General features: G+C 37.1%; 1 protein-coding gene across 1 annotated transcript; it reads left to right on the top strand.

The window, feature by feature from the left end:
* Window positions 1-2,565: 2,565 nt before the first annotated feature.
* On the top strand, window positions 2,566-13,303 carry aadac (arylacetamide deacetylase). The gene is made up of 5 exons (XM_028464792.1): window positions 2,566-3,059; window positions 5,214-5,442; window positions 5,829-5,898; window positions 8,774-8,945; window positions 10,999-13,303. The coding sequence occupies exons 1-5, from the start codon at window positions 2,919-2,921 to the stop codon at window positions 11,605-11,607; spliced, it is 1,221 nt and encodes a 406-aa protein (XP_028320593.1). The 5' UTR covers window positions 2,566-2,918; the 3' UTR covers window positions 11,608-13,303.
* Window positions 13,304-13,806: the final 503 nt, after the last annotated feature.

The following is a 13,806-nucleotide window of genomic DNA, read 5'->3' as shown; positions in this document are numbered from 1 at the left end:
ACGGACCTCCTCAACACCAACCTGTACTTTATAAATACATGAAGCATAAAGAAACATATACTGTATACATAAAGTATATATGTTTCTACTTTAATTCATTAGCTCTAAAAACTAAAATAGGCAGAAGTATAAAGAGTACTGATGTATCCTACTCAAGTAGAAGTGCTGTTGATTTAAGTCATACATAAAATAATTCAGTACAAGTCAAAAGTAGCTCAATTAAATGGTGCTCAAAGTCATAGTTACTAGTTAGTTACTTTCACCCCATGTTTATTTTATTTTTAGTAATAATTTTTTTTATTTATTTTTTTTTAATTTTTTTTATTTTTCAGTAATAATTCTATGCCACGGTTGCCTTGCATACAGTAAACCTCTCATGTATAAATGTATAAACTTAAAAAGGAAGAGACTAAATCTTTGTCAAAATGTACAATTATTTTAAAAAAAATAATAAAATAAATAACAACAATGAATTCAATTCAAAATAAAGAAAAATCCTCAGGCTTTAAGTATAGGTAAACTCTAAAACAACATAATAGGTAGAAATCTCAACCTGAACTGATAAAAGTGGCTGAGCAGAAATGGCACGAATGAGAACATCTGGATTAAGTTCGTTGTGCCTTCATAACCTGCTGACCTAAAATCAGTACAGTATGGTTTACTTTATTTCAAAACATACCAGTACTTAAGTACAAGTAAAATAACTGCTTCATAAATAAGCTAAAAAAAGTACCCATAAAAGCTACTCAAGTATCGTGAAGCGGAATAAAAGTTAATTCCTCTTTAACCTGACCTTGTAATCACTTAATTCCTAATGCTCATTTAATTCCGAATTTGGTGCCTAGTTTAGTTCATTTTTAATCCTGAATGTAATAATTTATCTTTCTTGTAAACAGTTAACAACACTTAATTCCGCTTTAAATTAATTCCAGTTGTTTTGCACATGTGCGACTTGCGGCAATGACGCGCTGGGTGACGACATAATGCAATATGGCAGCCCGGAATAGAGCTCACACTATTTAATAAGAGCCTTAAAAGACATGGATATAACAAAAAAAGGGGATGGGCGGAGGCATAAACATGCGGACATTAACACGGACACATGGACTTATCACACACACGAAAATTAGCAAACGGAACAGGCTTCGGACAGGTGAAGCCTGTTCACCCGGAGACGGAGTAAATGCGTCCCCGTACGGCTGCACAGGCTGTAATACCATTTTAACGATTGTTAGAGCTACTATCTTTACCAGGGAGCAAATATTTAATCCTGGTTATTGTTTTCCGGAGATTTACTGGGCTTTATTTACCAGTGATTAGTTCATATCTCTCTTACGGTCCACGGTCCAAAGTGCGTCATTGTCCAGCTGCTGCTTCAAAACCACCATCAAAATAAAACAGTTTTCATGTGTGGTTTTCTGTCTTACATCCGACAATAAAAGGTTTGTCGTATGTTTTTCCCATTAGATGAATGATACGTCATGTTCTCCCCCTGTCCAATCAGAGCCTTCCCAACCCCCAGACCTAAAGCGGAATTAACTAAATCCGAATAAACTGGTTTTCCATGTAAACTTCAATTTGGGAATTATTATTTACATGTAAACACGAAACAGAACACTTTAATTCCGAATGATTTAATTTGGAATAACTAATTCCGAATTGTAAAAAAAAAAACATCATGTCATCGTGGCCGGTGACTTGACTGAGAACATGTAAACAAGTCAAAATAAAACAAGTAACAAATTCACAAGTTGACCCTGCAAGTTGAACCAAATTTTAAATGACCCTTGTTTATCAAGGAGAAAGAAGAGAAGAAGAATTTAAATGAAAAATAAAAACCCCTCCTGACCTCCAAACTTCCCTCCAGCAACACTTCTAAAACGTGAGTAAACCAGAGTTATGGAGCTTATATGACAGCGAGTCCTACTTGGAAATGAGACATCTGATATACTCTGTCACCATTAGTAAAACTAGCTGAGGCTGCCTTGTAACTACTGCTATCCACCTGCATATTCAGTCATAATGTTGGGCTACTCATATCTATACTTGTTCACTTCATTTAAAAAACTCACTGCATAAGCTTTGACCACATGGTGAAAGTAAAGGATTACAAGTGCTCACGTTACTGTATTTGAGTTGCTTACATGTGTACTATTTTCAGCATATTTCTAGACTATTACTTTGAGTACTACATAACTGAGCTACTTTTTATTGTACTTGAGTATTTTATGTATGCCTTATAAGACATACATAAAATGCTCAAGTACAGGTACAAGTATACTTGTACCTGTACTTGAGTGCAATTTCAATGAACTAACAGTACTTCTACTTAGGTAGAATACATTTGTACTCTTTGTGACACTGTTTTAATGCAGTTTGCAGGACTCGAAGTTCTCAGAAAGATAGATAATCACATTTTTAGGTGTTATACAATATTGACTTTTAAAGGTAAATATTATCATCTTTTGTTTGTGCATCATTTGCGGTTTTTTTTCCCTTCACTTGTCTTGCATAAGCCCATTAGGAGGCACCTGAGGAATGTGTGTTGACGTCCAAAGAGAGAGGCTTCATAGCTTCAGCCTCGTGAGTACGCGGCGTGCGCGCGCGCTCCTGTGTCCGTATCACCCACAGCTTCAATTAAAGTAGTCGACGCGCACGACCAAACGCACATGAGCAGAAAGGACGTCCCGGTAGGATCCGCGCGCTCACCACCGCGCACTGACGCCTCTACCTCGTGCAGGAACATCCAGCCTATCTGAGGCTTAAGTCGGTTCCGGTGCATCAGTTTGTGCGCTTTTTCTTTTTCTTTTCTCTTTTTCTTTCTCTTCTTTTTCCTCTGCAGCACTAAACTTGGGAGCGTTTGAGCTGCAAAGCCTGAACAACGAGTGAGAGGAACGCGAGCTTTTATTCTTCTAAAAATGAGGCTGGAAAGCACAGTTTTTTTGGTGGCTTTTTGTTCTTTTACAGCATATTATATTTATGAGCCTATTCCAGAGGAGATAGAAGAAAGATGGAAACTCATGCTGACAAACTCCTTCTTCAGAAGTCTCAGTCACCTGGTAAAAAAAAAAAAACAACAACACCAAACATATTTTGTGTTGTAATGCACTCATCCTCTATCTATTTCTGTGATATTATGTATTGTTTTGGTTTTTTTGGTTTAAAATTGTGCTAAAATAATACAAATACATATTAAGATGTTATATAATGTTAATATTGAGCAGGTACATACTTATGTTCTTCCCGATGAGGACAGGTTGCAGTGAAATGCTGATGTAGATGTACACGATGGTTACACCAGATTATGTCACATGCTAATCCATGTATTGTATAGTCCTACTCACCTGTTCTAATATTAGAGCTTATTAAGGAAACCAATAAGCATGCAGTGTTCTGCAGCCATGTTTCAAAAGACTCTTTACAGTCCACACAAATGTATTGTTGTTTATATTAATGTATTATTTTCCATAAACTGGGATTTTAGTTATTACTAGCATTAATGTGAATTGGCAATAACATTTTCATTAATCAACTTATAGGACAATTTGTTGTTCACAATTTTATGCACTTTCTTGAAACCCCATATTGTACAAAATGTTTCAGTTTACATCAGTGTCATCCTAAAAATGATATTGATATAGAGCCTTGTGAAAAAGTACAAGTTTAGTTGGCGACTTGACTGAACAGGGAATTATAGATATAAAATTGTAATAAATAAAAGTTTAAAGAAAAAAAGACAAGAACCATTTAAGATTGAACATCAATTAGGTGAATGGTTATGATCTAACTCACCATGTCAACAATAAACAAATATAGTTTTCTTGGAAATAGTTTTTTGTGTGTAAAACATTCTACATTTGTTGTATTTGTATAAGTGACACAAAGTATCAAATTGTTATTGTTTAATGAACAATTTCCAGCTACATGTAATGGCATAGATATTATGGAATCCATTTGTTATAGCAGGGTTCTCACAAGGAGAACAGTTTGCAGTGCACAATCAAAGCAGCTTTAAAAACATATAAAACCTACAACATCAGCTCTAATAACACTTGTGGAATTTGGGTTTTTAAATAAAAGGTGGATGGATAAAAGAACACAATGAATTATTAATGTCGGGGATGTAAGTGTATTAAAGAGATGGTGCGGCTGATAAATGTGTTTCTGGGTTATGCAGATTAAAAAGAGAATTAAAACAACCCGTTCACACCTGGGAGTCCCTTTTGTGTCCATGTGTGCAACAATTATTACGACAGTACCGATTAAAGAAAGGAAAAAAACTACAGAAAATCCCTCCAACATTACTGAAAACTAAACGTAGGAGACGCCGTTGCTCCGTAGGGAGCAAAATGACATAATCGGGGCCCCTTACGCTCAACAGCACTAGCGAGAACCCAGAATAGCATCTAGGGCTGGACGATTTTGCCAAAAATCAGATCTTTTAAAGAAAAATTCAAGTTTCAACTCAATTTTTGATTTTTTTTTTTTTTTAATACGTTTAAAAATGACTGCAGACATCAGACATATTGTCAAAAGTGCAACTTTATGGCTGTGATTGTCCTCAAAAGTTAAAATGCATAGAACAATCCCAAAATAAAAAGTAAATGAGGTCATTCAACAATTTCAAGCTTTAACTCGGGTTTGAGCAAAAATGTAACAGCAACTTCACAGTAGCTTAAATTTTCTGATTAAGAAATCAGAAAACTACATATTTTACAACATATAACGTAACAATTAAAAATATAATAAACTCTTCCCTTAGCATCTCACCATAGTGTGAATAAAAAATTAAACATGCTTGTGGCACACATATAGCCTACTCAAAGGGTAAAAAAAGAGGGGGCGGGCTCATATTGCGCTACGGTAACCCACAAGGACGGAACGCAAAAAAGTACAAAAAAAATGTGGTGGGGGAAAAAAAAAAAAAAATTAAATTAAAAATAAAACTCGAATTTGCAAAATAAAAATTGATTTTATCTACAAATTCAATTAATTGACTAAATCGAATATCTTCTCATACAAATGGTTTGCTTACATTTCAATGACAAAAAATAAAATAAATATATATATATATATATATATATATATGTTTTCTTACTTCTTTTTTGGTATATTTTAACTGCTGCATGTGAACATCTTTATTTAATTGATCTGATGTATTATCATAGAATACACAATTTATCAGATACTCATTTCTTAATGTACATTTCCAGGCGGACTTCAGCGAATTACTGGGTCTAAAGGACTACATGGGAGTGATGTACTTTATCACTCTGTTAGAAAAAATCGCCCCCGTGTCTGATGAGCATGTCATGGTGTCAGAGCAGAAGTTTGACGGAGTGGAGGTTGTTCTGTACGAGCCAAGGCACAGCGGAGATGATGCCAGCCTCAGGAGATCTGTCATATACCTGCATGGTGGTGGATGGTGTCTGGGGAGTTCTCGTAAGTTTATTTTTCTCTGTTTTTTTGTCTTCTTTTCATCATCACGAAATAAGACGTTTGAGGTTCTCTGAAAGAATGTGGTTGATGATATTTGTTTTTTCGTTTTCAGATTTGTAATATAGATAATAGCAGTTATTATCCTACAAATATTATGACAGGATCTTAAATTAAATGAAACTGAAAAATCAAGTAGAATTTATAAAGCATTATCGTTTCAGAGAAAATAAAAAATGTCAAAACAGGCAGTTTGATACATTTCCTGCTGCTTTTGCAATTTAAGTGGTATTTTTCATTGGAAGCGGGATTGTTTTCCTAAAATGTGTAAAGATCTCACTTCCTTTAAAATCTATGTTTGTGATCATGTTTTTTCTCTCTTACCTGCACAGGAATGAGTCCATATGATCTTCTGGCGAGAAAACTTGTTACAGAGCTTGATGCAGTGGTTCTCTCTGTTGAGTAAGTTCTTTTTTTTTTCTTTTTTGAGTCACTGCATTTTTTTTTTTTTTTTTGGTGAGCTTTTCAAAGGCAGTTACACATCATTCTAAAATGTAAAGATGTTCACCAGCGTACATACCAGTCCATTCCTTGATGGTTTTCACATGGTTGTGAGTGTAATGAGAGCAAAGGCAAAAGGACTGGAGCAATGACTTTATTTGAGGTTTCATACATAAGACTGAAATTACGTTGTCATTATCTGTCATTAGCATGAATAAGATGTCATGAAGGCTGTCATTAAGTGTGGTTCACTAAATTATGACACCTTTGGAGCTATGTTGGCATTTTTTGGGTTAGGTGGAGGGATCTAGTGGGGTTAGGTAGGGCTAGGGTTCCGTAGGGTTAGGCGTTAGGGTAACCAAGGGTTAGGGTTAGGGTAATGAACAACACAATGACAGCCTTCATGACACCTTATTCATGATAATGACAGGTGTCATGTCAGAAAAATTACAGCGTAATGTCAGCCTTATGTATACAACTTCAAGTGAAGTGTTACCAGCAATTATTTCCATTGTTGGAACATTCATTATGTCAGGGTTCCCTGACGATTATACTTTTTAATTTTTTTTTTTCATATGTGGACTTTTTAGGGTTTTTTTTAAAATACCTTTGTTATGCAATACAAAAAAAACCAACATGTAATAGAGAGCTGCTTTTCACAGAAGTGGAAAGGCAGAAAGGAACTGAACGCCTGTGCCGAGCACTCAACTTTCAGCATGAAACGGCTCATTTGGCGACTAAAAAGTTGAGGACCACTTATCTCGTTCATGCTCCTGAGAGAGATGCTCTGACTTTGAGGAAACAGGTGCTACCACTCTGCCTGGGTGAATAAAATCCACCCCGCTATTGTTCATCAATAGCTGTGGTACAAAGCCACATTTCAGAGGACTGAATGAATGAGAGATAAGCACAGTAAAAGACTGTTAATGCGTTCTTCGAGCATGTACAGTTCAAGTATATTTATCAGTCAAAAGCAAATCTTCTATGAGGATAACTTATACAGAGCAACAATCAACCTCACTGACATTTTAACTACCGTACATATCCAGGAGAAGTGGCCGTCACAGGTCACTCATCTCTCTGCACAGTATTACGTTGTGCTGATAGAGCAGGGGTGTCAAACTTGTTTTAGTTCAAGGGCCAAATATGGACCAATTTGTTCACAAGTGAGCCGCAGGTTATGGGCGGGAAAACAGACAATTTCAACATTAATGTACCCAAGTTTGCACTTCCAATTGTTAATTTGACATAAAGTATGGACGGCATCAACAATATTATAGCAATAAGTGAAAGATACTTCAATGCCTTTTGATTTTGGACCAATTTTTATTTGATTTGGGGAGATTTTGTGGAATATTTTGATAAAAAAAATTGTAGGGTTTTGGAAAAATTTAGAGTTCTTTCAACAATCATATACAACTGAATTATTTGTTCATTTACACATTGATTAATGTATTCTCTGTCATTTTTGCTTTCTCCTGCGGGCCGAATCGGATGCTCTTGAAGGCCCGGATTTGGCCCCCGGGCCTTGAGTTTGACACATGTGGTAGAGCAGTGTTTTAGAACCTTTTTTGTCTCATGTAACCCCCGAGGCGATCTCTCTTCTGATTAGGAGAACCCCTTCATCACTCCAAATTAGAAACCTTTCTTTTTTTATTTACAAGTTGTTAACATCTTGAAAATGTTAACCTGTACATTTAACACACACTAAATATCAATTTTGTGCATTACAGTTATTGTATAGCAGATAATATATTTACCTCCATTGTTAGTAATGTGCAGAACATGTTAGTAACAATTTAGTAGGATATTAAGGCCACAATATTGTTTTTTTCATTAATGCAGTTTATTGTCAACGGGTGGAAAAGATGTTGGATAAGCATGTACAGTGTCTGAAATATAGGCTTAAAAATGACTCAGCATGTTGGAAATATTAATCAATGTTTCCAAGTACCCCCTATTATGTGTTCAAGTACCCCTAGGGGTACACGTACCCCTGGTTGGAAACTACTGTGGTAGAGGATGGTGAAGACTTTTTTTGTCCTTAAGGTGTCTTAGATCAGTATGGCCGGCCCACAATGTGCCATTAAGGACTGCACAAACAGCACTATACAATCAGGAAGTGGAAAGGGGAAAATTGCAATGTACACAACTGTAATTACAGTATTTCAACATGCATCTGTGGTCCACCCTCTGTATTGCATACGTTCTTGACCGAACGAGGAGAAAATGTGCATGTTTACCTTCCTTATAGTCGTCCTTTGATCTTTGTGTTAGACGTGTCAGTGCATTCATTTCAGTGAAATATACTCTAAGAATCGGCCAGTTTGTTACTGTCTAAAACCAGCTGGTTTTTGTATTTTTGTTCAGAAGCCAGTGTTTGCTCTTTCTTTGAAGGTTGAATCTGCCATTTCTGGTCCCAGGCTGCACAGAAAAGTTCTTAATTTTTCTTGGCAGTAACTGTAACTCTTGGTTGCTTACAACATTATTTTAACTGCTGCACTTTCCAGCTCTTGAAATCCTCAATACTCTGTATTTCACTAGTCTGGGTTATTTATCGTGCACATATTTTGGTTAGCGTGTCTTTGGAATCAATCTCAGAATACGGTACAAGGCTGAGATGTCAGATTCATCTCGTAGGATTGTCCACTCATTAATACCCACAGAAACACCTAATTAGTTACTTTCAAATGTCAAATGTGTGGGATTTTGTTTGCTTAGTCAACAGATTTTTTTCTTTTTTCAAATGTTGTTGTACTTGGTGGTGCGTGTATGTGATTCTAAAAGCTTACAGTTTTCTTCTCCTTGGCTAATCGGTGTTGTTGGGATTCACCAGGTACCGCCTGGCTCCTCCCTATCACTTCCCTGTTCCATATGAGGATGTTTACCGCGTGGTCAAACATTTCCTCCAGAAGGGGGTGCTGGACCAGTACCATGTGGACCCTGGCCGCATTGTTGTCTCTGGAGACAGTGCTGGAGGAAACCTGGCAGCTGCAGTTTCACAACAGGTACATCATTTTTTATAGAGCTATGAGTTATAGAGCTGGACTTTATGGAGACATATAGTATTATGGTAAATAGAGTCAGCTGGACAACTAGGAATAATCACTCTGCATTACTTGAATAACTTGTTATTTAAAAAAAAACTGCGTTGAGACCAATTGTGTTAGGATTTGTACAGTATTTTTGGGGAGAATGACAGTTTTTTGGCTCTAAAGTACTTTGGCCATGTTGCATATTTTACTGTAAACCGAAGCCAAGAAAAAATAACAGGTGGATAAGATTTTAGTGGTTACACATACTGCACTCCGAACAGTTTGTGTCGACACATTTTCCAAAGTAAATTTTACTCTCACATTCAGTGACTGCTTAAGAATACATGTAGTGAAATCTGTGCTTCATACATCAACATTCCAGTTATTAGATTTATACACAGGATTTATCTGATTTTATTTGCTTTTATTTGCTTTTGTAAATTATCCATTGAGACTATTTGAATGGTTAAAATAAGTCACTTCAACCACTTAAACTGACCTTTGAATAGTACAACTTGTTCATATTTACACAGATGCATCTGATTCCATTGATATTTATTGGCTTTTAATTAAAAAATCAATAATTATTAGAGAACATTGGCTGAAACCGAAACAATGGCACTATTAACAGGGATAAGAAGCAAACTTTTGTTCTTGTTTTGCAGACTCACGTTTTATGTTGTAAATGGTCAATAGCAATTCATGAAAAAAAAAAATCTAATTTTGTCCCCTGACTTTCTCCAACACAGTGAGTTTGTAACATAATAACATAACGCCATAGCTCAGCATGAAGGCACAGAAAATCTTTTATGGAATTTAATTTTGTTATGGTGAACCAGGTTTTAGTTTGGTCAAATTGAGACAAATCCCAAGGCTTCTGTGTACTCAGTGTCACAATGAAATGTGTATTTCATATTTCAGCTGACTTTAAACAATCTGGCCAGGGGTTTTAAATCAAATACTACGTAAGAAGCAATACATTTGCAAGCCTCTGTATTACAATTTTCATCACACAATATTGTTGTGGAAAGTACACTATGGTGCTTAACTGAAGGTACGACATTTTCTTCTAAACATATTAAATAGGTCATAAATGTAAAAAGCCATTCAACCATTTAGAATGTAATTGTGGAGTTAGGCTTCACAAACTGTGTTTCAAATTTCTGTGCGCAGAATTTAATGGCGGGCCATCATTAGCATAAACCTGACCCTGCTGCTGAAGCTCACCAAACTACCGCGGCCTCTAGCGGGCGCAATTCAGCCCAGAGTCGAAAACAAACCACATATTTGGACTCGGGGGAATAAAACGCATCCGCTTGTGCCACATTTTCTATGAAATGAGCACTTTTTTGAGCAGGAGAGATGAACACGAGCTTAGAGGAGAGACTGACAGATGAGCTACGACAGTAGCAACACTTTTAAAACAAGTCCCAGGAGTACAAGGACTACATGGAACCGCTAAGAGTCATGGGACGATTTTAATGGAAACGATTATGCGGCAATGCGCCCAAGTATGTAAACTCTGAGAAGAGCAGACAGGCCACGCTGTGTGATAGAGTATGTTTGTTTGTTTCATTTTCATCACATTTCATAGAAAAGTATCATCTTCCTATTAACTAATTTAACTAATCAACCTTGCATTTTTTAAAATATATCATGTTACGGTGTATATATGACATACCACAACCCACACACCAGATCTACAACACCTAAAAACATTTGTCACAATCTTTCAGTGAAAATAAATATTTAAAGATGGTTCATTTAATATTGAAACTTCATCACATGCAGCAGTATCTAACTTTACTAAGTACTAACTACATCTGTCACATTTGTTTATTTTTGTGAGCTTGAATCCTGGAAAGTAAATCAGATTTTAGATGGAGCTCATTGGTGAATCAAGCTCCCGAGGGCACCTCAATGGTCTATGCGGGCTACCTGGTGCCCGTGGGCACCGTGTTGGTGAGCCCTGCTCTACAATCTTACTTAATTAGCTTTGAACTATGGTCTTTGTCTGTCCTTACAGTTGAGGAACGAACCTGGACAGGAGATTCAGTTAAAGGCCCAGGCTCTCATCTACCCTGTGCTTCAGGCTCTGGACCTTAAAACTCCCTCCTATCAGCAGAATCAGGACATGCCCATCCTGCCCCGCACTCTCATGGTGCGTTTCTGGAGTGAGTACTTCACCAGCGACAAGACATTCTTCAAAGCTATGCTGGCCAACTCCCACAACAGCCCAGAGTCTCTTAGCCTACTGAAGTTTGTCAACTGGACTACGTACCTGCCAGAGACCTACCATAGAAAGTACAACTACAGTGCTCCTACTGTAGTGCAGAAAGCTGAAACGGATCAATCCCTATCCCTGGCTGACCCAAGAGCTTCTCCCCTGCTGGTTCCGGACATGGCCTTACGTTCCCTGCCCAAGGCCTATGTCGTTACATGCGAGTATGATGTTCTTCGAGACGATGGCATAATGTATGTTACACGGCTTCGTGCAGCCGGTGTTGAGGTGATGCATGAACACTATGATACAGGGTTTCATGGGGCGATGATGTTCACGGTGTGGCCAACCGACTTCCAGATTGGACAACACCTAACAGAAAACTATGTTAAGTGGCTGAAGGAAAATGTGTAAAAACACAGGCAACTGCTTACTTACTCCTTTTAATGCAGCTTATTTTTCTCCATGTCACTCGTATGTGCGTCTTTCAGTCATACTTCAGTCTTTGGAACTCATGCATACGGTATATCATTAGTATCAAAGAGAGAGAAATGCAGAAATAATTTAGCGGATACAGATACATAATAGTAAATAAAACTAGTGCTGTAAAGAGATTAAAAAAATTGTGCGATTAATGAATCATGCTCTGTAATGAATTAATCTAAATAATCTCTTTTTTAATCGCACCTAAAAATTGCTGAGAAACACCCTAAACTTGAGGTATTTTCATTTAAATTACATTATTGTGGCAGATCAAAACATTGATATATAACAAAGTGGCTTTATAAAGTCATTTATTGTTTGTTTTTAACAGACTAGAAGAGATGCAGGCGGAGCCATTTACATTCAGCTGTGTTTGAGACTCGTCCCGAGAGCTGCCTGTGATACTGATGTGTACTTTTGTCAATCTCCAAATAATAGAAAATACAAGTGAAATAAAACGTCATGTGTAGTGCTATAAGTTAGCACATCATAAACAGTAAGAACACTTTTCTGACACCAAACTTGTTGCTTTTTCTCTCCTTCAGATAGTATTTATCCAGTTTGTTCATTTGTCTGTCACGGCCGTAGACTGTAAAATTAATGGACGACACAAGCTCACGGAAATCAACACCTAAACTCTGCTAAGATCATTAGTTATTATCACCCTACATTGTGTTCAAGTGCTCATTTTTTTGTGAAGTTTGTTTTAAAGAACTTATCTGAGGTTGAAATGCGGGATTTGACGACATATGACGATGATTGACAGCCGATGATTGGGCAGTACAAAAAATGGGCGGGGCGTGCTACTAAGGCTCCTCCCGCCGGACCCTACTGCGCAGACTCTGGCTCCAAATGACATCAAATTTGCAAGATGGAGCTATAGTGCACGTCCACTGGTCATGCCGTGCAGCATGTAGCAGTTAGCACTGTCTGAGTGTCCGTGCTAGCTGTCCGTGCTCGCTGCTACATTAAGGTGGTAGCAAAGGCTGCAAAGCTGCGGTGATAAGGCAAACCCTTTTTTGCGCATTTTGCAAACAAAATGAACGCAAACAAAGCTGAGCAGCTCGGCAGTCTCCCGTCTTGTATTGTACTCTGTGCATCAGTATTATGGGCATAGCGGGAACTCTTAAAATGAGAAAGGTTCCGCGTTGTTTGAAGTGCAAAATAAACAAAACAAAAAAAAACAATTAATGGCGATTTTTTTTAGCGTGTTAATTTTTCCTGTAATGAATTAATCACACGATAAAGTGACAGCCCTAAATAAAACCATTAGCTTTTTCTTTACTGTACATTTGCTAAAGAAATGATTCTACCTGAATAGCAATATTTAATAGCTTTGATTACCAACGTGATCTTGACTTTTATGGCAAGGGTACAAAAATAGTAGATGGGAAAATTAATGGGATATATATATATATATTTTTTTTTTTTTTGGTAGCCAGAACATCACCAAGATGTAATCAGCTGTTTCTTGACCCGTTACCAACATTTCCTGAAATTGTCATCAAAATTTGTTCAGAACTTTTCAAGTTATCGTGTACAGACAGACAGCGTCGCACTGCATTAGCTTAGCATTAGCATTAGCATTAGCATAGAATAGAACACTGATGATGAAGTCACTGTTGATGACATCATCAGTTTGAACATTCTGGTTGAACTCTGATGACATCACTGTTGATGACATCATCAGACACGGGCATCAGCAGACTCTGCTCCTCCCGACCGCAGATATAAGTTTAAAATCCACTTTTTATAGCGTTGTTCTGTGAGCTTTTTACATTTCTCACCTTTGTGAAGAGAATCTTCGGTACTCTATAAAATCGCTTTTCCTTTTCTTGCATTTTCATTATTTCAGACGGCAGATTCTCACAGTAGGTCAGCTGGGGGGCGAGTGTCCCCCCATGACGCCGACACTGCACTTAACCAAGAATTAAAATGTTTAAAAGACCATTGGACTATAAAGTAACATTAGACCAGAAAAATACTCGATGTAATTAGGTCAGTCAATACTGACTGATTGGCTCAGATCTCCAAAATGGTGATGCGCACATATTGAAGGATATCTAGTTTGTTTTAAGGCTAAAAAAGATTTGATTTAAATAACTGTGAAGACATTTCTTACACCAATTA

This window comes from Gouania willdenowi, chromosome 13 (assembly GCF_900634775.1).
Source record: "Gouania willdenowi chromosome 13, fGouWil2.1, whole genome shotgun sequence".
NCBI classification, from domain to species: domain Eukaryota; kingdom Metazoa; phylum Chordata; class Actinopteri; order Blenniiformes; family Gobiesocidae; genus Gouania; species Gouania willdenowi.
This window is presented reverse-complemented; position numbering and strand designations above follow the sequence as displayed.

What these genes read in the sequence shown, in the direction of transcription:
- aadac (XM_028464792.1), top strand. Translation starts at nt 2,919, where the DNA reads ATGAGGCTGGAAAGCACAGTTTTTTTGGTGGCTTTTTGTTCTTTTACA. An exon ending in GCAGTGGTTCTCTCTGTTGA is followed by an intron (nt 5,899 to 8,773) that starts GTAAGTTCTTTT and finishes GGGATTCACCAG; the next exon opens with GTACCGCCTGGCTCCTCCCT. An exon ending in CAGCTGCAGTTTCACAACAG is followed by an intron (nt 8,946 to 10,998) that starts GTACATCATTTT and finishes CTGTCCTTACAG; the next exon opens with TTGAGGAACGAACCTGGACA.